Source organism: Emydura macquarii, unplaced genomic scaffold (genome assembly GCF_026122565.2).
Source record: "Emydura macquarii macquarii isolate MOO-44397 ecotype Brisbane River unplaced genomic scaffold, CSIRO-AGI_Emac_v2 contig_2897, whole genome shotgun sequence".
Lineage (NCBI taxonomy): Eukaryota > Metazoa > Chordata > Testudines > Chelidae > Emydura > Emydura macquarii.
Window position 1 is genome coordinate 39,775,014 of NW_027133034.1, and position 26,457 is coordinate 39,801,470.

Consider the following 26,457-nt stretch of genomic DNA (forward strand, 5'->3'; position numbering starts at 1 on the left):
AGTTTTCAAACTGTGGGCAATGAGGTTATCAGGAGAGCATGAAGACCTGACTGGCTAAGAATTTTTTCTTCAAAATATTGTTGCTAAAATAAGAATTCCTCTTCAGAAAGTTCATGCTGCTGCCATTGCACATGGATTGTATCCCTCAAATCCTGAGATTATCAGAGCATGGTATCAAACCTTCACTAATCAATGTGCTCATGCCACATCAGTACCCACTACCTCCCACACGTTGATATGAGTGTGAAGTTTCACTCAGGGTATGTTTACACGGCCAAGTGAAGTTGACTTTCAGCAGCCAATTTTTAGAAGTCGCAGCAACGTGTACACACTACGCTGTTTGCACAGGTCTCATGCATCCACACTCACCACGCTTATTTCGACTTTCAAAGCAGTGCACTGTGGGTTGCTATCCCACAGTGCAACTAGTTGCAGTGGCTGTTGGGACGAGTGTCATCGTCCCATGATGCAACACTGCTTCCCCCTCCCTCCTTCCCCCAAACAAAGAGGAAAACTGTTTTCATGCCATTTTTTTACTCAGCGCGCTCGCCATTGCTGCGAAGACAGAGTCAGATCAACTCTGCTCTATTATTGTGAGCGTCACAAATACATCGCAGCTTATCATCGAGTATTTTCGAAGTAGAGCAAGAAGCCGAAGCACAGGCAACAGTGATGCCACCGAGGCTGCCCTGCTACAAGTCATCAAGCAGAGCAATTCACGATTGCTGCAGGCTGTAACGCATGATCTGCAGTCTGTGGAACGCAGGTTCTGGTCCAGGGAAACAAGCACAGACTGGAGGGACCGCATAGTTATGCAGCTGTGGGATGATGACCAGTGGTCCTAGAAGTTAAAGACGCTATTCTGGATCATTTGTCTGAGCTTTGCATGCAATTCTGCAAATATTTTTCCAAAAGAGGCAAGTGACTTGCAAGGTTTTGTCTGGATTCTAAATCTGTTTTTAGAGGACTTTGTAATAAAGGCTAAAATTGTCATGGGGCTTAGGTTATGTACACACGACCTCTTACTGCAGTATAACTTACATCGCTTGTGGGGGCTGGAATAATGAAATCAACTGGAGATCTTTCACCTCTTCCCCATTGGCTTAGAGTGTGTGCACTAGCAGCACTACAGCAGCACCATGTAAACTCTGTAGCTTAGTCATAGCCTAAAATAATTGGATTGATATTGCTGGTGACTGTTTTGAGATATAATCTTAAAATCATGTCTCTTGATCAATTCTGGCTTTCAGTGTGAGGAGAATTCCCTGGATTATCCCAAATAATTGTTGAAATACTTGTTCAGCTTGTGTCCACATATATCTTTTTGTGTGTTTTGTTTTTTTGCTTGCTTACATCAAAAACAAGTATAGAAGCTGCTTGAATGTCAACAATGATCTGCAGTTGAAACACTCTGAAATCAAATCAAGAGATCAGAAATTGCAAGCTCACTCCACTCCCTTAGACAAAGATGAGTCAGAATGTGTTCTTTTATGTTCAAGTTTATTCAACAGTAGAGTAGTAGTACTGTGGTATTTGTTGCTTTGTCTTAAGCAATATGTTATGTTAACAAAGAACAAAAATTCTCTTGCTCTCTATGCAAAAGTACTCTCTTAGAAAGAGGAGAGCCCACATGGGGTATGAATCTCCAAAAGTGGTGCAGCAAAAAAAAGTTTGGAAATTTTAAATATATACTTGTTATAAAGAATAACACATTGCAAAGTGCTCAAAAGTTGGCACATGGCAGAACTAAGCTAGTTGTGCAACCTTAATTTCCTACCTCCTTGTACATAACAAGCATTATGGTACAATTTTTAATTACAGATCATATTATGTTTCCCACATGGATCTTCAAGCAGGTTTTGAACCCAGGATTTTCAGATCCATAGCACAGGTAACGCGTAGCTGAGCTAAAAAAGCAACTGCTAGGAGGCGCGCGCGGCTGTTTTCCACGCGGCTCAGCCACTAGAGGACAGTGTGTCTCAGTCCCGGCTATGCAACACTTTACTAGCGGCTGGAGCAGCGCGGCGAGCGTCCGAAGGAAGCTCGGACCCGGCCTGTCCTGCCTCCTTTCCTGTGTCTGCCCGCGATCATCTCTCGGGGTGGGGGCGGGGGGAGCGCTCGCGCAGCAATGCAAGTGCAGACAGTTACGATCCCGAAAAGTGCCTACGGGCTCCCATCCAGGCAGGGTCCTAGGTCCCCCGCCCCAGCTCCCTTCCCGGGGCCATAGGAACCCATCCGCCCGTTCTCGCCTCGGCCTTAATCCTCCTCAGTCGTCCTGCTCCGCCTCCGTCACTGAACAGTCTCCGCGCCCCGCCGGCCGCAGCAGCCTCCGTCCGTCACCGTCAAGCCACGGCCGTGTGTCCCAGACTGCCCCCCGCCCGCCTCGCAGGGCTGGCCGACGCGCTAGCGGCGGAAGGAGAGTTAAGAGATCAGACGGCGCAGGGCCGTGAGAAGAGACGCACGCAGCTACATCCGGGGCTCTCAGCCGCAATCCCACCGCTTTTGAAATTCAACCGCCCCTTCCCCAATGCGAAGTATGAGCCACGAGGAATTCTGGGTAAAAACGGCGGCCACACACGTCAACCAAACAGTGTAGAATGAAGAACTCCCCTTTAGTTGACAAGCATTTTTCAACCAATAGGAGAGTGCCTCGGAGAGGGGCGTGAGAGGAAGCTGTGGCTCAGCCAATTAGATGAGCGGTAGTGGGAAGCCTGGCTACTTTGTGCCTTTGTATTGCGTTTCCAAGGGGAAGCAGGAGTCGGAGCGCCGCCGCTGGGGCAGACTGGTCCGGGTAGTGGCGGCGGGCTGGGGGAAGCCTAGTGCGGCCCAGCCCGGTGTGGCCGGGAGCGGGGACGCCACCATGAGTTTGGCCTTGAGGTCGGTATGGCTGTAGCGAGGCGCCGAGCCGGGGGCTAAGTCCAGGCTCTAACCCGCCGGGTCCGAGCGCGCTCGTTGGGGCTGCTCCCCTCAAGGGCTGCTTCCGGCGGGCGGGCGAAAGCGGGCACGGGCCGGGGGGGGAGGAATGGCCGGTGTTACTCCGTGGCTGGTGCGATCGAGTCACCGGGGGTCCCCTGTACCCCTGCTCTTTGATCTGCCGCCAGCACCTGCCTGCTATAGCCTTGTGTCAGCCTCTCGCCGCCGGCCAGATCCGAATTTAGCGCTTCGCAAGACTCCTAGCAGTTTTAAGGAAGCAAAAGCCCCAGCGTCCTGCCACATGCCGAGCGGGGATGTGAGACCGCGGGGAGCATCTGGCCCAGAGCATCGCCATCGCCCCCGCCCACCTGTAATCTATAATTCCTCTGCTCGCTGAGTGTGTTCTCCGCCCTCGTCTATATGTGACTGGAGACCTCACCCACCAATAATCAGTTTATTAGGATTAGCTTAAGTATTTAGCCACTCAGCCTGAGCCTTCCAGAGGATCAGCGCGGACCCCTGGGACAGATTTGGCCCTAAATGCTTTGGTTAATCTCTACAGACTATTCTTTAGTGAGGGCTGTTGCCGTTTCACTTCATAGAGTTCATTATTTAAAACTAAATGTCTGTTTTAACAATCATAAACTTTGCAGTGGTTTTCAGTAAGTTTATGTTTTGCTGGCGAGAACAGGCATGGCATCACAAATAAGTAAGATTTCAGAATCTAGTGTTAAGACATCTTTCCTGTCAGCATTTCACATAGGAACAGTACAGTAAATAATAGTATATATGTGATTAGAGCTTTGTAAATTACATATTTGGCCAAATCCTGCTTTCTTTCCGTCTAACCCAATACACTGATGCACCTGGTTTTGAATTCTCAGATATAATGAGTATATACTCAGTGCATCTGAGGGATGGGAGGGGAAGGTGACACTAATAATTTATTATTTGTATTTCAGTATTGTACAAAGGCCCTTTCCAGGATCAAACCTCCACTGTGCTAAGCATTAAACAAACATTTAGGTAGACACAGTACTGTCCCCAAAGAGCTTAAAATGCATCTAATTTATTTAAGATTTTTAAAAATGTGAACTTCATCTCTACAGCTGAAAAAGTGGGTGAAGTTGGAACAGTTTCCCAAGGATCATGATGGATATGCCAACACTGACCATCTTTAAATCAAGTTTGGATCTTTTTCCTAAAAGAGGCGCTCTAGGAATTATTTTGTGAAAGCTTCTGGAATACATGAGGTCAGACTAGATGATCACAGTGGTGCCTTCTAGTCTTAGATTAGAATATATGAAGGGTGGCTCTAAACTATCTTTCCAAGTCCCCATTCTGTAGTCAACTGGGGGCTGTTTTAGCCCTCTCAAATTATAGATGCCCAGAGGCTGGAAGTCACAACATTTCAATATCTGGAGTGGTCCACCAACTAAGGATAACAAGAGTGCAGGGTGGGTTCAGTTGGTGCAAAATTTTTCTTGTATGCAATTGATGTTTGCACTGGTACAACTACACCATTGGCTGGTTGCTGATGGCTGAATCCCAAGTATAAATGCTTTGAGGTAGGGACTTTTTGTGCTGTGTTTGTACAATGCCAAGCATAATGGGGGTCTATAACTGGAGCTCCTAAATGTTACTATAAACATGTAATAAGTAATAATAATTAAAAAAAAAAAAAAAAGTCTAGTGTTTTGGTGAGAGATCCAGGTATAAGGATCACCATAGAAGAAAGCATGGAGATGTTTGTGTGAGAAGCAAAGAGTTGTCTAGGTTGGTGTTACTAGCAAAGCAAACAAAATGAGGAAAGGTGAGGATAAGCAATTTCTGACAGGATACCCAGTCATCCCTCAGAATTTACTATCCTTTTTCTAGGGTATGAAAAGAAGCAATTTCTGACAGGATATGCAGCAAACATAATTTCCACTTTACACCGCTCATGGGCAACTGTCCCACCCTCTCATCCAATAACAGCCCTCTAGCATCATGCCAGCAGCCCATCAACATGTGCACAGACACATCCCAACACCAGCCAGTCCGCACAACCAGCTCCCCCTACAAAGAAACACCTCACATGCAGCAACCATCTGAGTGAATACCCTCGTGCAATCCAGCACTCTTACTGTAAGTTGACCCCTTCATCCTGAACAAACACCTTCTAAGCAAACACCATCAGCACACATCCATCATCTCCAAATAACGTCCCAGTAAACACTTCTGCATGTGTGTGTGTACACAGAATAACAATACCTCATAGCTTGAAGACTGCCAAAGCAAACATATTTGTACATAATTTGACATTCCCACTCAAAACAAACACCCTCCAAGCAAATTTCCCTGGAGTCATCCATTAGCATCTCCAAACTGCACTCAGCTCCCCCTTTAGCAAACAATCTTCTATACACCAAACAACTGCACATATCCACCCCTTTATGCACCTTATCCTGAATCAACACCTCTTTCCATTAGCATATATCACTGTGAATGCGCCATACACTCCCATAATCCTTTACCATCCAAACACTCATATCACTCTAGCGCACAAATCCCCAACATATAATGACCCTTCCCTGCACATACACCAGCTAACCCTTTATGTACATCCTGTGTGCACATAATTCTAGCTCCATACACTTCAGCAACAACCCCTATCATGTTCACAGCATCCTCACAGCTCTCCCTACTTGCATGCCATGCAACCTACTGTATCCATACTTCTCAAGAACATCATCCTGTCTCTCATGCCAAGAGAAAGAGATAGGTACTTGCACAATATTTCCTGATGTACTCATGCTAATTTGGTATTTTCCTTATAAATCAGCAGAAAAAGCCATAGTGTGTTTTAAAGGATTTTTTAAAAATACATTTTCTGCACAATGTATTTATTTAAAGAATACTCTCTTAGAAATTTGAATTAATCTATAGATGCTAACCATTAGCATTCTCAGCCCTTGACCTCAGCTTGCTAGTGTGAGGCCTTATTTATAGTAGGGTATATTTTCTAAAATTTCTGGCACCATCATCTGTCTCAGCTCCTTATGTGGTAGCAATTTTGGGAGCAGTCATGTAGGCAGAGCATTGATAGCTGCCTGCTGTGCTGTCTAAATTTGTACTCCCATCATTGCTAGTTCTTATGGAGCTGAACAGAAGATAGTAACAGTGGAAAATATTTAGGAACAATTTTCTAATGTAAGCAAGGCTTGAAGGTTTTTGGCCATTAAGGGCAACTGTAGTGGCCAGAGGCCCAAGCCCATAATGGTAGTTGTATGCTCTCTCAGCCTTCATCTGCAACACTCCAAATGTTTCATTCATTTCCTTCTTGACCACAGTTAGCAAATAAGCTCTCCTCAGTGGCTGCATCATATCAGCTGCTACTCCATCTCTCTACTTCAATCCATCTGTGTGCTGTTTCAAGAGTTCTTCTATTCATGCTCCTTTTTTCTTGTGATTCTCATCATGTAGTGGCTTTCTCCTGATGTTTGTGGGAGTGTTGTATGTTCAGATATAGAGGTGCTTTTTTGCAAGTTTTGGGATTTTCTAGTTGTACTTAAGGGGTGTCTTTACTTTGAAACTTTGGCCTTTTGCCACAAGGCCTTGATTTTCTTTTCTGGGGTGTCTCAGCTCTTCCTGTGGGGCACCTCAGCACTATGTCTAACAATATCTTTTGGCATTATTATTTATAGCATAGTAGGGCCTTAGAGGCTCCAGGCAAGATAGGTGTCCAATTGTGCTGTGCACTGTTCAAAGGTGTAGAGAGAGACAGAGAGATTCCCTGCTTTGGAGAGACAGGACAGACAAAAGGTGGGAGGGAAAACATGCACACAAAGGTAGAATGTAACTTATCTAAGCTTACACAGCAGGTTAGTGGTAGAAGCAGGATTTGAACATGGGTCTTCTGATCTCCAGGGCACTGCCCTATCACCTAAACCATATGCTGCCTCTGTGCTTTGATTTTTTTACATATGTTAACGTACCTTAAAAGTTTAATGATCCCTCAACAACTTTACTTGAGGTGCCACAGCTCTTGGTGCATTGCCCTGGTGTTTTTTGATATTCCTTAGTGCCATTTTGGCTTTCTGTTTTGAGGTCTCAGTGCTGCTGTGTCATAAGGAATCTGTCAGCTGCCTTTGATACTATTGACCATGAGATATTGACTGGTCTGTGAACCCTAGCTGGAGGGAGTGAGGGTGGAGTCTGGATAGTCTCCAATCTTTTCTTTGTGTGACATCTCAGCTGATAGTTTTGAGAAATTGCTTGTATTAGTTGTGGAGGGAGATAGTCTTTTATCCTGTCATTCTTGTGGCTTTGAGACTTGGAGGTGTTGGGTAAGTAGATATGGGCTATGCTGATGAGATTCATCTCTGTATCCGTCCTTTCTGATACTGCCAGTATAGTGGAACATATGACCCAGTGTTTGCTTGAGGTAAAGCTTTGACAAGAACTAACTGGCTGAAAACGGAAGTTTGAAGTAACATTGGATAGCTGGGGGGGAAACAATCGGAAGAGTTAGAAAGAGCTAATTTAACTTTTTATTTTTGCCTGCACCCTTATTTGCGTGAATGGGCTACCATTGGTAATGCATTTGTAGTTCAGAAATCGTAGTTCCTGGCCTTCTTCCAGATGTTTGGGTAGTAGCTGTGGCTCAGGTTTTTTTTTCTGCTTTGGCTGACTTTGTCACCACAAGTCTATACTACTCTAATACATTCTGTGTAGTGGTACATCTTGAAACCATTAAAAATCTGAAGCTAATACAGAATGGGTTTGATCTGCATATAGTTTTCTAGCTTGAGCTTATGAAACTGGTGCTCCACCATCTTCACTAGCTGTTTGTTGCTTTTCCACCAGAGTTTGGGATTTTAAATTTTTAACCTGTAAATTGCTAAACTTTTATATATTTCTTTGGAGCTTTATTTGCTGTCTGGAGCATTGAAGTTTTATGGTAGTTTCCTTACAAATATATTGATGATACTGTAATTTTAATAGCGGTTAGGGCACCGAGAGTGTAGGGTGGGCTCTTTTATAAATCGAAATAAATTAAAGAAATGGTTTGAGACCTTGTTACATGAGAGACTGCCTCTCTAGCTGTGTGATCACACACATTTATGATCATGTGAGGCACTCATGTTAAAAAACCCTTTCGCCTCCTGGTTTAAATGGGAGAAGCTACTGACGACATTTTCCAGAAGGGTTATTCTGATCTGGAATTCACTGTCCTACTTGTTCTGTCAGATTTATCAGTATTACAGACACTCAGTAAAACCTTCCTTGTGTATTTCTCTTGGGCATTTGGGGAGGAGCTGAGATCAAGGATTTAGGTTGGTCAGATGTGGAGTGGTCATGATTTTTAGTGTACTGGTGGGAAAAGTTATATGGAACTGTATGGACAAATCATTAGATGTGTGGATTTTGATACTGTATGTTTTAATTACTGTTAGAGCGCCTAGAGGTATGGCCTAAATATTCTGTTGCAATCTGTATAAATAAATAATTCTGGCTGTGCTATGGAGTTCCTTTTTGGCCTTGGGAAAGTCACTTGAATTTCTCTTCCTCATTTTTCTCCTTGTGCAAAATGAGTAGAATAATATCTACCTACCTCCCAGGTATGTTGCTGTATTGTTTATGTTTGTAAAGTGCTTTGAAGATGATAAACCCTATCAGTGGTAATTTTATTTACAATGAGTTGTGTGTTTTTTTGTTGTTGTTTTTTTTAAACTTTTAGGAATGATCTTGCTATAGACAAAACCAAAAGGAAGAAAAGAAGAGAACTGACTGAAGAACAGAAGCAAGAAATTAAAGATGCTTTTGAGTTGTTTGATACAGACAAAGATAAAGCAATAGATTATCATGAATTAAAGGTAACTTTTGTTTTGTTTTTCCCTTAATTTTTGATGGATGGCCACATTCCAGAGCTCAGCATACATTTAGGCACCTAAATAAATTGGCTTTATTTTCAGGAGTGCTCAGCATCCAGTAACTCCTGCATTGGTGAAGGAATGGTTAAATTTCAAAAGTGGCAGGATTTTGAATGAGTTTTGATTTTCATGTGCGCGCACACAAAAAAAGTGATATAGGAACATCTGCATTCTGGATAGTAGGACTCTGAGCTCTAACCATCTCACTGAGTGTGGCAGAGTTGAGATTTTCCCCTCAGCACAGACTGTCGCAGTACAGTTGCAGATCTGAATTCTCCAGCTCGGATAGAACAGGAAGTGGGGGAGGCTACTGAAAAAGCAGCCTGATTTCCTAATCACAATAAATGTAAAGCTCTGGCTGTGTCATGAAAATCTATTGATTTTTGAGGAACTTGTTTACATGAAAGATGCAAATTAAATTTATTAAGCTGTGGACCAGGGACCAGGATTTACTAACTGGTACCTCCTCCTAACAGAAAACCTGTTGACCCAGGGTACTCAAATTTGGTGTTCCGAGTTTATGTAAGGGTCTTTGGAATCTTTCTTTGTTCCCCTTCTTGATGCAGGCCTCTATCCTAATGGTCATCACCACAACCAGGAGAGGCTTAGAGTTGCAGCCTCTGCCAGCCAATCCTCCTTGCTAATATAGGGCTGATATGTGGTGCTTGGTGCACATCTGTATGAATCAGTATTTAGTTGATACTGAATCATGTTTTCTGGAGGGCAGTGCTTCTCTTATTATGTAACTAATAGGGCTTCCCTGGTAGGAAATGGCTAACTAGCTTCCTACAGTGACTTTGTGAAAGCAATGCTAGAAGGAAGAAAAGAGGATTATTTACTTTATGTAACTCCTGTTCTTTGAATGTCTTACCTCCATAGAGCCATGCTAACTCCCTCCTTCTCCCTCCCCCACTCCTTTGTTTCGAAGCTCAGCTACTTTAGGTCTTCTGAAAGTGGGGGAGAACTGGGGACTGTTGGGGTGGGGTGGATGTTTTATACCTTTGGCCAGCATAGTTCAGACTGAAGGGACATATGTGCAGCCCCATCTGTCATGTTTGTATAAAAGGTGTATGATTACATATCTGACACCTACACTATGGCTCTGAAGATGATACAGTTGGAGAACAGAGGCACATAAAATAGAGTAACCTCCTTTCCTGTATAACCCTTATCTGCTGTGGAATTGGATGTATATATCTAATGGGATTGGATTTGATGTGTGAGTTAGAGTGAATGCCGAGATTCTTAATTTATCTGGATAAGGGTAATTACAAATATTCACAGTTGACCTAAAGAACACAATTTTCTTCTGAAATTTATACTTTTTTGTGACATTTCCCTCTTAAGGGGATTAAGAGTTGTTTTTGTAAATTAAGGAAAAAATCTGCTTGCCCACTAGAGATATTTGGCACATCTTATAAAAATCTTTGAAATCATGAAATTTTACATGTCTTGGCTTCACTTTGTGGCCTTTCGTAAGTACTACTTTTGAGATAGTTTATTCATTATTGTATTTATTAAAGTGTTCCTTTCTCCAACTGCCCACATTTTGGCTTGGATAATAAGGTACTAACTTATGTAAAAAGAAAACTATCCAATCTATATTTTGAAGGTGGTATATTGTTGTACTTCTGTTTTATTCCAAAAGGTGGCAATGAGAGCCTTGGGTTTTGATGTTAAAAAAGCTGATGTGCTAAAAATACTTAAAGATTATGATAGAGATGCAACAGGCAAAATCACCTTTGAAGATTTTAATGAAGTTGGTATGTATATGATTTTAAGTACATAGTAAAAGCTGGTTGGGGAAACTTGGTAGTAAGAAATAGTATTATTTTGAAGTCAGAAGCTTGCCCCATTCCATTTCTTAACTGTATCAAAAAGTTGAACAAAAGCTGGGCTTTAATTAATGTCTTGACTGGTGTAGATAGGGAAGGAGAACAATCTTTTCCATATACTCTCCGAGACTCCTTGTTTTTAAGGGACAAGTTTAATAATAACTTGTATTTCTTTAGTAGCCCTTTACAAATTTTTGTTCCTTTCTATGCTTTCAAGCTCTTTTCGATGTGTATCTCCTTCCTTTATTGTTTTATCTTGCTCCCTTCCATTTTGACTTTGATTATTTCTCTTCATGGCACTTCCAGCTGCAATAGAATATTAAAACACAGTTTAAGCTCATTTGTGTTTTTGATTTGTAGAGCTTTCCAACAGCACCAGTCTGTAGGGGACTAGAAGTATACACAGTCATAGTCTGCTTTAGGTTAGATTGATGTGTGGGGAAAGCTCTACTTTGCAGGAATGCAGAGATGACAGTGTTGGTTGTGAATTTTGTAGGATCTGTTAGTTGATATGGAGAAAAAAAGTAGTTGGGCATTGAAAAGTGTCCAAATCCCAACAAAAGAGGTGCAATACAGAGTAGTAGTAATAAAAATATGGATTTTATCCTATAGCAAAGGTAAAAGAAAGCGAACAAGATGTTAAAATCTTGTACATCAAGTTGTTCAGCTGTCATTAAAAAAAACACTTAGTTTCTTAAAGTTACACCTTTGTGCTGAGAATAATCTTAAATTTCCATGGAGAACTATTATTTTCTTTAAGGGAAAAATATTTTCTGTTTTGGGGAATATACATTTTTGTGGTAACTATTTTTAGTTGCAAATATCGTTTATAAAATTTTGACCTATTTTTATTTAATAAAAATGTTTTATGCCAGGATTATTTCATACATTTTGATTTAATATTAATCTAACACTTGTTTAAATTGTTTTACGGTCCCTTTCAGTACATTTAATATATTATGTGCCCCCATGACATTTCAGAAAAATCAGTATAATTAGGATGTATACAGTCTATGGTATAAGGGGAAAGAGAATTACATTATTGCAAATCAAATTTTAGTTAAAATGTATGATACATAAATTTCAGTGATCTACAGGTTGAGACTGGGCCACAAATGTTTGTGATAACCATTTAACAGAAGATATGGTCTTAATTTCATTTTGAGGTGGGGCAAATTTTACCCCAACAGGTCCAGAAGCAAAACCTGGTGGAGATACTGATACTGTCATTGCATTTGATTTAAGAGGAGTGGGAAGAAATTTTAAAGGAAGATGTTCTGTTTAATAGACTTTGACGCTAGGTTCCCCCTCTATCAAAAGGAAATGTTAAAGAAATACTTTATTGCTAGCTCTCTTTCTCGCTGTCTTACAGTTTTTGGGCTTTTTGCATTTTTCTTAATTTAGCTAAATCGATTCAGGCCTTCCTACTTTTTGTACTGCATCTAGATGTGAGAAGTGATTTTTCTGGTGGCAATACTTTTTGTCTGTGACTGACTGACAGGTGTTGCTTCTGGTGAGATGGAATTTCTTTTTTCTTACTGTGACTGTCAGTGGCTGGAAAGACCTCATTGAGATTACTCAATGAGGGCAAACTGCAAAGAATGGGGCAGACAATCTGCAAAACTGCAGTGTATTTTAATACTTGTATTCACTAAGCCAGCCACAAAACAGCTTCCACAATACTTTACTGGATATTAAGAAGGTAAAAAAACAGTTTCTCGTAAGCAATCCAGCCTTGGGCTCCTATCCAGACAGCCAAGTCAAATATGATGAGGATTACTTAAAATCTTGTTCACCATATATAAAGTTCTACCAATCCCAAGGGATCAGACACATTACCCACCGAGTCAATGAATATTTCAGATTTTACCCAAATACATGCTTACAGCCAATTCGTATGAACTATTCTAAGATTTATTAAAAAAGAAAAGAAAGATCATTATATATACAGATATGAGTAAAAGTTCTTAGGTCAGATCACAGAAGAGAAGGTGAGTTGCTGATTTGTTGAAAGGTTCTTCCAGAATCAATTCCATAGGTTACAGTCCAAAAGGCAGTCCACGTGCAGTTTGTTTAAATTCTTCCATGAGAAATTGCAGACTTAATCCAGAATGAAGCTGGAGACCTCAGTCTTATGACTCAAACTTCCCTGATGTTTAAGCAGATCTGAGATGAAAGGATCAGGTCCTAGAGTTCTTTTATAAATCTCTGGCAGGCTATTATAGCTTCTTGACAGCAGATAACACAGCAGGGATTCTTTGGATGAAGAATAGGTAATATACATTGCTGCCTTTGAAGTCCATCTTTATTTACTATGTATACACAAAAAAACGAGAATCCTGTAGCACTTTAAAGACTAACAAATTTAATTTCTGCAGGCATAAGCTTTCGTGGGCTGCAACCCACTTTGTCAGATGTATACACAGGTGACTAATTGCATTGATTAGCATAAGGCCACTTAAAGGTTCACAGGTAGTTTACTACAAACTTTAAAGAAAAATAAAGACAATTATATTATTACACCACACGTTTTATCTAATTGCTAATATTCCCTTTTGATCTCTGAATCAATAGAATTTGGTAATGAAATATTACAGACAGGCACCAAAGTTTAGGATCTATATGCTAATTAGATCACGTTGTTAAATTCCTAAAATATAGGTAAACACAGACAAAGACAATTAGTATTTACTTCTCATTCTCTGACACTATAGGTTTGCATTTCAAAGGATTTTGTCCACTTACATGGCTTTGATAATTATCTACAAGAAATGATGGCCCTGTTTACCATTTCAGTACTTTTGTAATATGTTTTTAAAGATTGATCTTAGGTCACTTAGCCTGCTGGTTGCTTAACCCTTTCTGGCTCAGTGTCACACTTCACATATGTGCTTTCCTGGGTTTTTTTCCTCTTATCTCTTATGTTCAACCAATCTCTATTCTTCTGTCCCTATTCCTGCTGTGAGAGGCTATGAAGCAGCTCTGCAGGACAGCACCACCTACAGCTTAGGAAAGTGATGCTGTTGTTTGAACTCATCTCTAAACTTTCAGTCAAATTCAGCTCTGATGAAGACTTGTATCTTTCTCCTTAATTGGTATGGGATACTTCATCTAGCTGAACAAACAGGAGTGAGTGGGGGAATATGGGATACATGAAGGGCAATTCTGTAAATTCCTGGATGAGCATAGTAAAATTAGTTGAGGCACATTTTGTTTTCCTTGATTTAAATTAGAAGGGAAGAACTGCATCTTAACCGCCTTCACTACAACCTTCAGTGTTATACCAAAAGTTACACCAAAATATAGGAATGAACTACATATAAAACAAGATGTATAAACTATTGTATGTTTTGTTTTGGTTTATACAGTCAAGTACCTTCTTTGATATTTACAAATGTTTTGTGTCTTCAGTCTTTTAGAATAATATGCTTCAATTAGTTTTTTGGAGTGCTCTTTTGATTAGTAAACCTAAATTTGTTACAGTCAAAGGACAACTAAGATGATTCAAATGATGTAATGCCTCTATACATCATAGTTATTTTAAAGCTAAATCAATAAACGCAAATTTTGCAGAATAGCCACAATAAGTTTGTGAGCTTAGATCTAATTTTTTCCTGTCAAGTTCACTAAACCAGACAGTGCATTCTGTCTACAAACAATAGCGCGTTATAAATGGTTCTGTAAACCCCATCAGGGATGAAGTATTTTTAATGTCTTATTGAAAGTCATAAACAGCAAATCCTGTAACATGGGACTAGCAGGTACAAAGAGCGTGAAGATACTTTCTCTGTTGCTTCGCCCATTTCTAGAACCAATTACTAGCAAAAAATGTTGACACACTAGATTATTTTTATCTTGCTCTTCTCTGCTATAGATTGACAAATGAATGTGATAAAAAGAATAATCAAGATTGATTAAGCTTCCTGGATTAGTGTCTTGCTTTATATAGTAAAAGCCTCTTAAGTGACTGGTGAGGTCAAGGCTTTTTTCACAGATTACAAAGCCAGAAGGGACCATTGTGATCATCTGGTCTGACCTCCTATATGACACAGGCCATAGGACTTCCCTGACTTTATTCCTGTTTGAACTAGAGCATATCTTTTAGAAAAACATCTGATCTTGATTTAAAAATTTCCACCCTAACCTTTGGTAAGTTATTCAAATGGTTAATTACCCTCACTGTTTTGTTCCTGTTACAATTTGTATCATACCTCTCTTTTAGATAGCCATCCTTTTAGTGCCTAACTGCTTCTCTCAGTATCAAGAGGATACCACAAAATTTGGAAACAACACAATCACATCTGTACATCCTGCATAGTAGAGCATTTCTTAGAGCACCAATTTGAAACAGACTATGGCTGTGTACACTTACAGTCTCCTAGAGACTAGTGCTGTGGAAAAGGTCTACATATCAAAAGCACAAATGAAGTTAAACTGCTTTTCAACTTCTATTGTAACTGGACATGCCAGAATGAGAAAGATATAAGGGGAAAATAAAAGGTATAAAATAAGCAAATAAATGAATGAGGCATAAGCATATTGAATGGAACTAGAAAAAATGGAGGTGTGAAAGTGTAAAGTGCTATTGAAAACATATGTGAAAATGACTTTCCACCCTCAACTTCTATATTTCTATTTATATTGTCTTCCTGAGTTTACATCTTTTCTTCACTCCCTGAATATTTATAAGCATATAAATAAGAAAATTGCTGTGGATCATTCTTGTCTATCTAAGCTAGGTATTTATACCGTGCTCCTCATCTTGGTGTCTGAGCACCTATTTAGTTGACGTAACTTTTCTTGAACTGCTGATACTTCTAGGTCAGGGGTTTCCGCTAGTTTATAAAAGTGGAAAAGTAGAAAAAAAGGCAGATTCAGAGCGGTTCCCTGAAGCCTCCTTTCTAAGTATCTACCATGTTAGTCTCCGTCAGATCTGAAGTGCACAATGCTGAAGAGACTTGGCTTAGCTGTCCTCTGAAACTATTGGCTTGAGCTTCCTCTTCTTAAAGGACCTGGTACTTTTCTTGCTTTCAAATAATGCTGCACTAGGCATGCAATACCCCAGTTGGTACCTCTCATTGCAATACAGCAAGCATTTAACATCCAAATCAGACATCTTGTCTTCACAGGAGACAGTATTTGAAGACATCCTTTCTTTGAGTCCCCAATCCTAAATTTTAGTGTTGACACTAAAACTGAATGGAAGACATGAAACAAACCTGAGTCTGGGATATTCAACAGGTCTGAATTTAGGAGCTGTGCAACAACATGCAAACTGTTATAAGGAATTAGAAATACTAAGGTTTAAGTCTTTAATAGTCAATTAAAAATGCCTGATTGAAAGCTAAGAGAAATTGGAAATAATTCTAGAAGCCAGAAGCATAGGAAAAAAGATTAACTTCACTTAGAAAGTAGAGTTGGGGCATTGTGAAATTGCCATATTTGAAATAAATGATGCCTTATTTTCCCTATGTTTCCCTATGTTAGTGACAGACTGGATAATGGACAGAGATCCACAAGAAGAAATACTCAAAGCATTCAAATTATTTGATGATGATGACTCAGGAAAAATAAGCTTGAGAAACCTGCGCCGTGTTGCTAGAGAACTGGGTGAAAATATGACTGATGAAGAACTGCGAGCTATGATTGAAGAATTTGATAAAGATGGAGATGGAGAAAGTAAGTGTTGAATAAAACAAAAATCACCTGGCTTATTTTAATTTGCCTTGTTATTTTTGTCCCAATTTTGACTTAAAATGTGGTTCTGGTTCAAGAAGTGACTGTAAAAAGTGCAGTTTTCTATTCTTTGTTTGTCTTTTAATGACTTTCAGAACAAATTTGTTCAGTTGACAGATAAGAGATTTATTATTTATTCATTGCTAGCCTTGCAAACCCATTTAGAGACCTGAAAGTTAAGTTGGGTTCTTTCTTCTTTGAACATGAACACCGGTAACTCTGATAGAACTGGAGTGTATTAGAAGTTTAAAGTGCAGTTGAAGCTGGAAGTAATTGAGTCAAACATGGAACTTCATTATGCCACTTCTAGAATTGAACTACACTGCACAGTCATTTTCACACAAATCAAGAAATACTTAACTGAATTATTGAATATGATGAAATTGATAAATCCCAAAGGATGTCCCTAAAGAGGCCATATGTAGGAGTAATTGCTATACCTATTAGCAGCTGCCACTAAGGAGTTAATGAAGGATTGCTAGTTTCTAAACAGGCCATATGTGAACACATCACATAGTTATCACCACTGGGAAACAAGTATGATGATAGTTAGTTTTTTCATCAGTTAGAATGCTTGCTACTCGAGTCAGATACTTTCTTTTGGGAATATCTTTTTCTTTAAATGGGGTGACTGTAATAAACTTGAAGGAACTTGGAGATGGTTTTTTTAAATGAACTGGTACTCAAAAATGGCTGCATTGATAGTGCTATAGTCTGAAATCCTCTAATTATCCTCCGAATAGGTACAGCACAGACAGTTGTAGGTGCAAGTCTCCTTCTCTCCTCCTCCCTCCCCACATCTTCACTATTGACTTCAATGCTCTTTTTAAATGAGCATTTCTAAGGTTGAGAGAGTAGTTTAGTCTTCAAGCATATTAAGTTCTTGGCGTCTCTGCTGAAGTTGCCAACAAAGGTGCCAGTTGTGATGGTAACTTTTGTTATGTGGACACCTGGTAAGTAGGAATTGAATGGAGACCATCAATTTAATTCTCAAAGTTTGCTGAGTGGTAACTACTTTGGGTCACTGCTGACATTTCTGAATTCAAACTGATGACCTAGCAATGAAAGGCTCCGTTTCCTGTTATCCACTAAACCATTCATTCCCCCCCATTAGATATTCAAGCACAGGAATGCTTGTGGGAGATTAACAGCATAATGTTTATATGTGACATTGTTTATCCTTAAGGTTTTTTTATGTTTCTTCCGGCTTTCTAAAGCAAACTGGTGCTGTATCTTGCTCTTTAAGATTCATTCTAAATAAAAATAAATCTATAAATCATTGTTCTGTTTAGCTCCAAACATCTGGGCTATGTAACAAAATCTTACTGTCATCTTATTTGCTGCAGTTCCCCCTCCTGAAAATAAATCTAAAACTGACTACTAGTAGCATTTTAAAAATATACACTAATATAGAAATAACACCTATTGTGTTTAAACATCCTTCTTTAATCCCCATCATCCCCCAAACAAACTGTCTTATATTTGAGTCACACTGTGTGAATGTATCTTGAAAAACGGATTATATATTTAAAATTGTAGTCTCTCCATTACATGGTGACATGAAGCAAAACACAGGTCATGTATTTTAATAACTTTTCACACATTTCAGTGGCTTATGTCCTATGTTGGCAGGTTTGTAGGTTGAGAAATAAACATAGGGCATAAATAATATAATGCTGTAGCTGAGTTGTTTTCTGAGGAATTCTGCAGATATAGTCTGGGTATGGTATTTTCTCTCTCCAAAATAATAAAACTGTACTGGAACAGCGGTACACTAGTAGCACAATTTGAGACTCCATTGGTCTTTCGACCTGGGCTGTCAGATGCTGAGAGCTCCCAAAGAGGCAGTGTACTTCCAATGTGGGAGAACTTTACATTATGCTGCAGTGACCATTTGGTCAAATGCAGGATAAACATTGCTGGGCTGTGGAGGAAGACTAGACTTCCTTGATTGGCAACATCTGCCTGATGATTGTTTTGGAAAAGGTTTAACTAAATCACATAAGTTCTTTTGGAGTTATGGAACACATAGGGGGAAATTTATCTTAATTTCTTTATAGACACTTTTATGGTTGGATAACACAAAATGTTTTTGTTTTTTAAACGTGAAATTTGCCATGCTGATTGAGTGAGAAGTGCTTTTGACATGTTCAAAGAGATTTAATTAGTAAATTAAAAGAAACTCACTCTCTCAATATAGTATTAAATGGCTTGCGTTTTCCATGTTTATGTTCAAAACAAATCTCTAGTCTTATCAGTATTCAACACAGTGTCACAGTTGTGAACTACTAGACAGAACCTATTATTTAGTAAAGATGGGGAAAAGCAAGTAATAGCAGAACAGGGTTTTTGCAGAATTAAGGAATATTGTGTTACCCAAGCAAACGCCTGTTCTATGTAGTCTGACAGCCTGTCCACTTTGGGACATATCAGTGGATTTGCTTTTTTATGTTCTAGTTTTGTGTAACTAATTTCAAGCGGCTTAAATAGCAAGCCACATTTTGATGCAATAGTAGCCTAAAGCCTGTATCTTTCCACTCTATTTATATGACTTCCATCACCATGGTATTATTGGAGCACCTTCTACTGTTACTTAAAAATAGAAATAACAATGGATCTTTCTTGCTTCCCAGCCTGTAAGAAGAATAGCTTGATTAAGTTATAGGGTTTGGTATCTGAGTGGGTGTTTTGTATATCTCTGTGTATGGAAAATATTAGAAAGCTAACCAGAAGTGCCTTCTCTTTTAACTAAGACAAAGGCTTGGTCTACACTACAGAGTTAAGCTGACGCAAGGCAGCCTACGTCGACCTAACTCTGTAAAAGTCTACACTAAAATGTTGCTCTCACTAATGTAATTCGCCCGTATGCAGACTTAATAAGTGCACCTCCACGAGAGGCATAGTGCTTAGGTGGACGTAGTGCCAGTGTAGACACTGTGTTACTTAAGTTGACTTTAATGGCCTCTAGGAGATGTCCCACAATGCCCCATTACCACTCTAGTCACCATTTTCAACTCCGCAGGCCGGTTGCCAGGTACACAGGTATAAACCTCTCCCCTCTAAAGTCCTGCGAATTTTAAAATTCCATTTCCTGTTTGCTCGGTGTGGAGAGCTCACATAGCAACTGCCCAGCTGACCATACTGGCTCCATGCTGCAGACAAACTCCTGCCTGGAGTACACAGGAGGTGGGGTATCTCCTGGGTCTGTGGGGAGAAAAGGCTGTGCAGGCACAGCTCCAATCCAGCCGTAGAAACGTCAATATCTACAAGCAGATTGCTTGGGGCATAGGGGAGAAGGGCTACAAGAGGGGCCTCTAGCAGTGCCATGTGAAAGAGGGAGCTGCGGCAGGCATACCAGACAGCAGGGGAGGCCAACAGTCGCTCTGGTGCAGAGCCCCAGACATGTTGCTTTTACAAAGAGTTGCATGCCATCCTTGACAGAGAACCCACCACTACCCCCAAGAACCCTGTGGATATTTCAGAGGAGCCAGAGTTACAGGTCCCTGCAGTGAACAGTGAAGAGAAGGTGTTGGATGAGGAGGAAGAGGAGTATAGGGGAGAGGTGACTGGGGGATCCAGTGGCACAGAGCCAGGATCTGTTTTTGATTTCAGAGCAGTCGAGCCAGTCCCTGCAGTCCAACATAGGCAAGTCTGATGCAGGGGAAGGAACCTCTGGTAAGTATGCAGTTTGCTTTGTATTGCAGAGACATATCTGTTGATTTACTCCTTTTTAATTATGCTAGAAGAGGTAGTGAAATATCCAGTAGAGGTAGAGTTGCTTTCTGCTTCTCATTCCCCTCTACAGTTAGGCAGAGGAGGCCCTGCAGAACAGCTTGTTTATATGCATCGGGATGTTCCGTGAATCCTCCATAGAGATCTCGAGGAAACTTTCCTGAAGATAGTCTGCAATCCTCTGCTGAAAGCTTCTGGGGAGGGCTGCCTTATTTTTTCTGTCATAGTAGGGCCTTTTCCCATACCACTCAGCAGGCACCATTTCAGCACATAGGCTAGCAGCATATGGCCCCAGTCTGCAGCTGGAAGCGTACAGGAGCGGTTCTCTTTCAACCTCTGTTGCCTTCAGGAGTCAGATATTAGCTGAAATCACCACTGCATATGGAAAATGGTGCCAGTATTCAATTCAATTCCCCTGTCTTCATATCCTCATGCCCAAGAGCTTATTGTCCCAGTCTCCCCCCTGGGCCATACTCACCCTGGCTGGGACTGCCTCCATGGTCTATGAATCCCAAGGAGAAGTGAGAATGTAGTGCTTGCAACTTGTGTGGATCAAGGGCAGTGAGTTCATTATACCAAATTCCATTTATCTTGTAAATAAACTCACAATAGTACCTCTGCACATCACAGCTGGAAATGCATCCGGCAATGTGGCCTTGAGGGTTGCTCCACCCACACCAGCAGAGCGGCTCAGCCAGGTAAGGAGGAGAAGGAAGAGGATGTGGGATAACATTTTCTAAGAGATTCTGCAAGCCTCCGATACCTTCGCTTGGAGGATCACCCTCGTGGACAGAGTGCACAGGGATACAGGAAAAGGAGAGAGCAGCAGGAGATGCTACTGCTTCTCAAGTGGCAAATATACATGCTGGAGATCTTGTTGACCTTCAGTTCAACAGACCCATGCTCGCCTCCCTCTGCAGCCCATAGTGAACTGCATTGTGGGATCTCCCTACACCTTCCCTCTCCACCACATTCCTCGTGGCGTCTGGAGCCACTGCACTGCCCCTACCACTCCACCCTGGGTAAAATTCAGACAATCACAGCCACACATACACTGACTTGTGAGAGACAGGATTGGTGTATGTGTTTGTGAAATGAAAAATGACTGTTCTTTCACCTTCAAAGATTCTTTTCCCTGTATTTTATAAAATTTAATTTAGTTATAAATATGTCTACTTGCATAGGTTTAGAATAAAAGTCTATTTGTGGAAACTTAATTCATCTTTATTAGTTCACAACATGTGTTGTCTCAGGGTGACATCATTCACAGATAATAGCAATAGGTGCATTTGCAATATTATACACAGAGAACTCATTATAAGGTTCATATTGGGGTGCAAAACTGTCAGGGAAAGCACGCTACAGCAACACACATTACTGTGGCTCACTATTAAAATGGTCTTTCAAAACCTCCCTAAGCTCTATAGCTCCCTGTTGAGTTCTTATAGCCCTGGTATCTGGCTGCTCAAAATCAGCAGACAGCCATTCCACCTCCATCCTGGCAGAAACTTTTCCCCCTTTGCTTCACAGATATTATGAGCACACAGCAGGCAGTTATTTTTTTTTTTCACTGAGGTCTAATCTCATAAGTAGACTATGCCAGTGGCCTTTCAATTGGCCAAAGGGGCACATTCAACTGTCATTCTGCACCTGCTGAGCCTGTACTTGAAGTGCTCCTTGTTGCTGTTGAGGTGGCTGGTATACAGCTTTATGAACCACAGGAGAAAGGGGTAAGCTGAGTTTCCAAGAATCACTATTGGCATTTCAACATCCCCAATGGTAATCCTCTGGTCTGCAAAGAAAGTCCCTGCTTGCAGCTTTCTGAAGTTGTGTTCTCTGTCATGCACTTTCGCTGACTATCCCATGCAGATGTCAGCAAAACATCCCCGGTGATCCACCAGTGCTTGCAATACCATAGAAAAATAGACCTTTCCATTAATGTATTTTGTGGCAAGGTGGTGTGGTGCCAAAAAAGAGAGATGCATGCTATCTCTTGCTCCACTGCAATTCAGGAACCCCATTGCTGCACAACCATCCACTATGTCCTGCACACTGCCTAGAGTCACAGTCCTTCATAGCAGAATAAGATTAATGACCCTGCACGCTTGCATCACATCAACCTCCATGGTTGATTTCCAACTCCAAATTGATTCCCAATTGATCAGTAGCAACGTGGCATTGCAAGTTTCCACACAGCAATTGCTTCTCTACTGTTAATGCAGCTCTTATTTTGGTGTCACTGTGCTGGAGGGCTGGGGCGAGCTCCGTACACACATCCAGGAATGTGGCTTTGTGCATCTGAAAGTTCTGCAGCCACTGCTCATCATCCCATACCTGCATAACAATGTAATACCACCAGTCAGTGCTTGTTTCTTGGACCCAGAACTGGTACTCCACCATCTGCAGCTGCTCTGTGAATGACAACAACCACCTTGAATTGCTTCTTTCTGTGTCCCACTGCAAGCTAGTCTCCAAGGAATCATCATGTTCCTGTGACTCCTGTGGCAGCTCTACAATAGTTTGGAAAATAAGCTGCTGTGCTTGCGTGCATGACACAGCATCTGATTTTACACGATATGCACCAAGTATTGAACTGTCATTGACTATATGCCGCTGTTATAATAGAGACAAAGTGGACCGACATGCATCCTCTCTCTTGGTTTCTTAAACCTGTCTTTCTGCTTTTTCACTATGTCCTGCAGCCTTCACCTTGTCTAGAAACTAACAAACTTTATCTTGTACTCATGTATACCCTATATATTTTACACATCTACTCCAGTAATGTGTTCCATATGTCTATTATCTTTAATATTAAATATTTTGGTCTGTGTTGGTGAGGTTATCCTTTAGTTCTTTTATCAGTATGTAAACTTTCTTTTAACCATAATCCTCTTCATTATTTTGACAGTCTGTATTAATTCATTTACTATTACATTCTAAGACAAAACTGCATTAAAATGGATTTAATGTTGAGAATACAGATCAGTAAATTAAGGCTGGGAAGGAATAACAGGATTTAAAAGACATCCAAACACATTGATGTGTGGAAATGCAGTTAGGTCATCCAGTCAATCTTAAGTCTGTCCTGTAGTGTATGATTGAGTCAGATATTTCAGTGTATTGGTCCCAGATTATATTAAACTGATTTTTAAAGACTTTTTCTTATTTTTTTTCCCTTATATCTTGTCATGACAAGAATTAAGATTGTTTGGGTGCTTTAACTATGCATGTCTACTGCTTAACATGTTTGGCTTTCATTTAAATGCAGATTTAACTCTGGGTTTACAGTGTTTAGTTTTGGGATCGTTACATCCCTGTAACTTTTACTCTTAAGATAATGATATGTACTCTTAACTTCAACTTTTTTTCTTTTTTGTCTTGGAATTTTCTTGGTTTTTAGAAACTTCAGAATAGAACAAGTTTTGCATGAACACTAAGCAAGCAACCCAGAGAGAATGCTTCCATGCAATATTTATTAGATTTGAAGATGTATAATATCAGCCCCCAACTTTTTTTTCCAACTCCTAAGGACAGATGCACTTGTACACCAGAGTAGTAAAAGGTACCCAGAGTGCACTGGCCAGTTAAGATAGGTTTATAGCTGCTTTGGTGAAAATTACCCTGATCCTTGAGTCCCAGTGTGTCTATGCTTTAAGGGGTCGTCTCACACTGTTCCCTCAATTCCCCTGGTAGTTCTGCCTTGGTATGAAAGGAAGTGAGGCAAAAGTGCCATGTGGAGCCTTTCAGTCACTGATTACCAAGCTAGCATGTGGCCATGGAACCTTTAGAGAGCCCTGGGGTCAGGTAATCTAATAATGAGAACTCTGGACACGTCCAGTTCCCCTCACACCACTGATTTATTACAGCCAATAGAACTGTTGTATGCAGATTAGCTGTAGAGGAAGTATAGTGATTGGTTGAGTTATTGCTTATGTCAAAATAGTTCTTCAAGAGCTTCCTGAGCTGTGGATCTGAACCTTTACGTAGTCTATACAGTCATAACAATTGGATAAAAATGTCAGTAATAACTTCACTTCTAACTTCTTCAAATTTAGATTGTGTGTAGGATTTCAATTAATTTTAACCATACGGAAAGTTTGAAATGTGTTTGTTATTCCATTATTAAAATTATTTGGGGCAAAGGAAACACTTACACAAGCTAAATTTCTAAGGATCCAGTTTAATTTTAACTCAAACTAATTAACAAATTTACTTGTAAATTCATTGTAAGTAATTTTGGGGAGGATACAGTGTATTTTTCATACATAACAAATAAGTTGAAACCCTACTTTAAAGGCAAACTGGAATTCAACCATAACCAACAAATGCCTCCACAATGAAAGGTATAAAAAGATAGGTGTTTTTTCCAGTGATGCAATGTTTAATACATTTAACATTTCTTTGTAACTTCTCTGTCATTTCAGTGATCAGAACTGCACAAAATATTCCAATTTAGACTTTTACAGTATTTCTTCTTAATACTGTCTTTTTTTTTTAGATTACTTTTTTATAATAGGTAAATGGAACTATTGCTATAGCAAGATAATATTGTTGTGCACTGAGCTTCTGACTTCGGTAACTTCCATAGTAACACCTAAATACTGACCTCGTGGCTTAAGTTTAAAAATTGTGAAAAACTGTGTTGTGAATACATTTTGTTTAATGGAGAGAGAGAGTCTTAATTTCTTATAAACTGGAAGCAAAAAATCCAGACCTGTGTTTATTAACTTTAATGAGCACTGGATCAGGGCCTAAGAATATTAAAGGGGAAGCTTTAAAATAAAACGGACAATATGTACCTAAAATATTTTTCTTTCATTATTATAGACTTCTAATATCTTTATCTACTTTCTATCTCTCTTATCACAGTCAATCAGGAGGAGTTCATTGCTATTATGACTGGAGATGTTTAAGATTACAAGAAAAGTGAACTCAGCACAGAAAAAGGAGGTTTATCGGCTGTTAATACTGCAATTGACATCTTATGGTTCTGTTTATTTCTGTAGCCGGACCCATCCAAAAAATTATTTTCCTCAAGGGACCAAAAGAAACATACATTTTATGTGCTGATACTTCAAAGTAATTTGTAACATTAAATTTTAGAGTAAACTGTTAAGTTTCTGAAATGTTTTGAGTATTCATTTGTAAAATAGCTTTGTATAATATTTCTAAATTAAATCATATTATAAAAATGTTTTGAAGTTGACTTTATGTTAGCATTAGCTGTGGCCTTAGTTTTGATAAATAAAGTTTTGACAAACGTCCATTTTTAATAAAATGTTCTTTTATTATTGGTATTTTGAAAGCCTTGTTATTTTTGTCTTTAATCCAAAACTGAATTGTACTATAACTTAAATTGTTAGTCTTAAATATGATATATTTTTCAAAAGTAACAATGGATTCTTTTGTTGGGTATTTATAGTTATACCTCCATTGTGTTATGGATTATTAAATGAGTGAGCATTCTTCAGTTACATAGATGAATTCTACTAGTTCTGCATCACCCACATACCCTGTTTTTCTGTGTGATGGTAAATAGTGTCAGCAAATGTGCGTAAGTAATTCTGAAGTCCTTATTTTTTTCTGTTTAGTGGGTGAGGATGGAAGATCTATTTTTGGTTAAAAGAAACTAAAGTTCTCTTCAGTAGGCACAAAAATTTTCCTAGGACGTGCCTGCTGAAATATCCACTTCATTTTTTTAAAAGCCTGTTTAATCTTTGGAATTCCTGGCCTCTGTTTACAATTTAGGTAGATTGTAGTGTTCTCCAGTGCATCACTGTAGTAAAGTGCTATTTTAAGCAATAGATGAGGAAAAAGTTTTAGTTGTTTTGCCAAAAAGTGACCTGTACTCACTTGGGAAAGCATTCTTAATGTTCAGTTATATTCCTTCTGGCTGTAGGGTGTTACATTTAAAAAGAGGCCAGCATTTTGGTGTTGATTCCAAAATTTCAGGTAATATTCTTGGTATCATTGGGCAGAACCCTATGGACTTTGGGATAAATCAGAAAACGAAAAGATAAGTGGGAATGAGGGTGCACACAGTTGCTGGGATGTGGGGGAATAGTGTAGCCTGGTATGGGAGAAGGGGCAAATTGGGGCACCCAGAATCTTTGGCAGGGGGATAAATTGAGGGACTCTGGAATTAAGGGCACCCGCAGCCTTTGGCTTGGGAGAGAATGAGACTCATATGAGGACAGCAGAATAGGGGGACTCTCATACACAGCCTTTCACATGGGGGAGAGGGGAGCCACATGGATCCACTGGAATGGAGGGGAGAGTGGGGGAAAGGGGACATAAAGTCCGTGGCACATGATAGAGGAGGAAAT

General features: G+C 40.0%; 1 protein-coding gene across 1 annotated transcript; it reads left to right on the top strand.

Annotated features, from left to right (window-relative positions):
• The first annotated feature begins 2,677 nt into the window (after positions 1-2,677).
• Positions 2,678-25,420, top strand: CETN3 (centrin 3). The gene is made up of 5 exons (XM_067568466.1): positions 2,678-2,877; positions 8,636-8,771; positions 10,477-10,591; positions 16,151-16,342; positions 25,001-25,420. The coding sequence occupies exons 1-5, from the start codon at positions 2,693-2,695 to the stop codon at positions 25,042-25,044; spliced, it is 672 nt and encodes a 223-aa protein (XP_067424567.1). The 5' UTR covers positions 2,678-2,692; the 3' UTR covers positions 25,045-25,420.
• Positions 25,421-26,457: the final 1,037 nt, after the last annotated feature.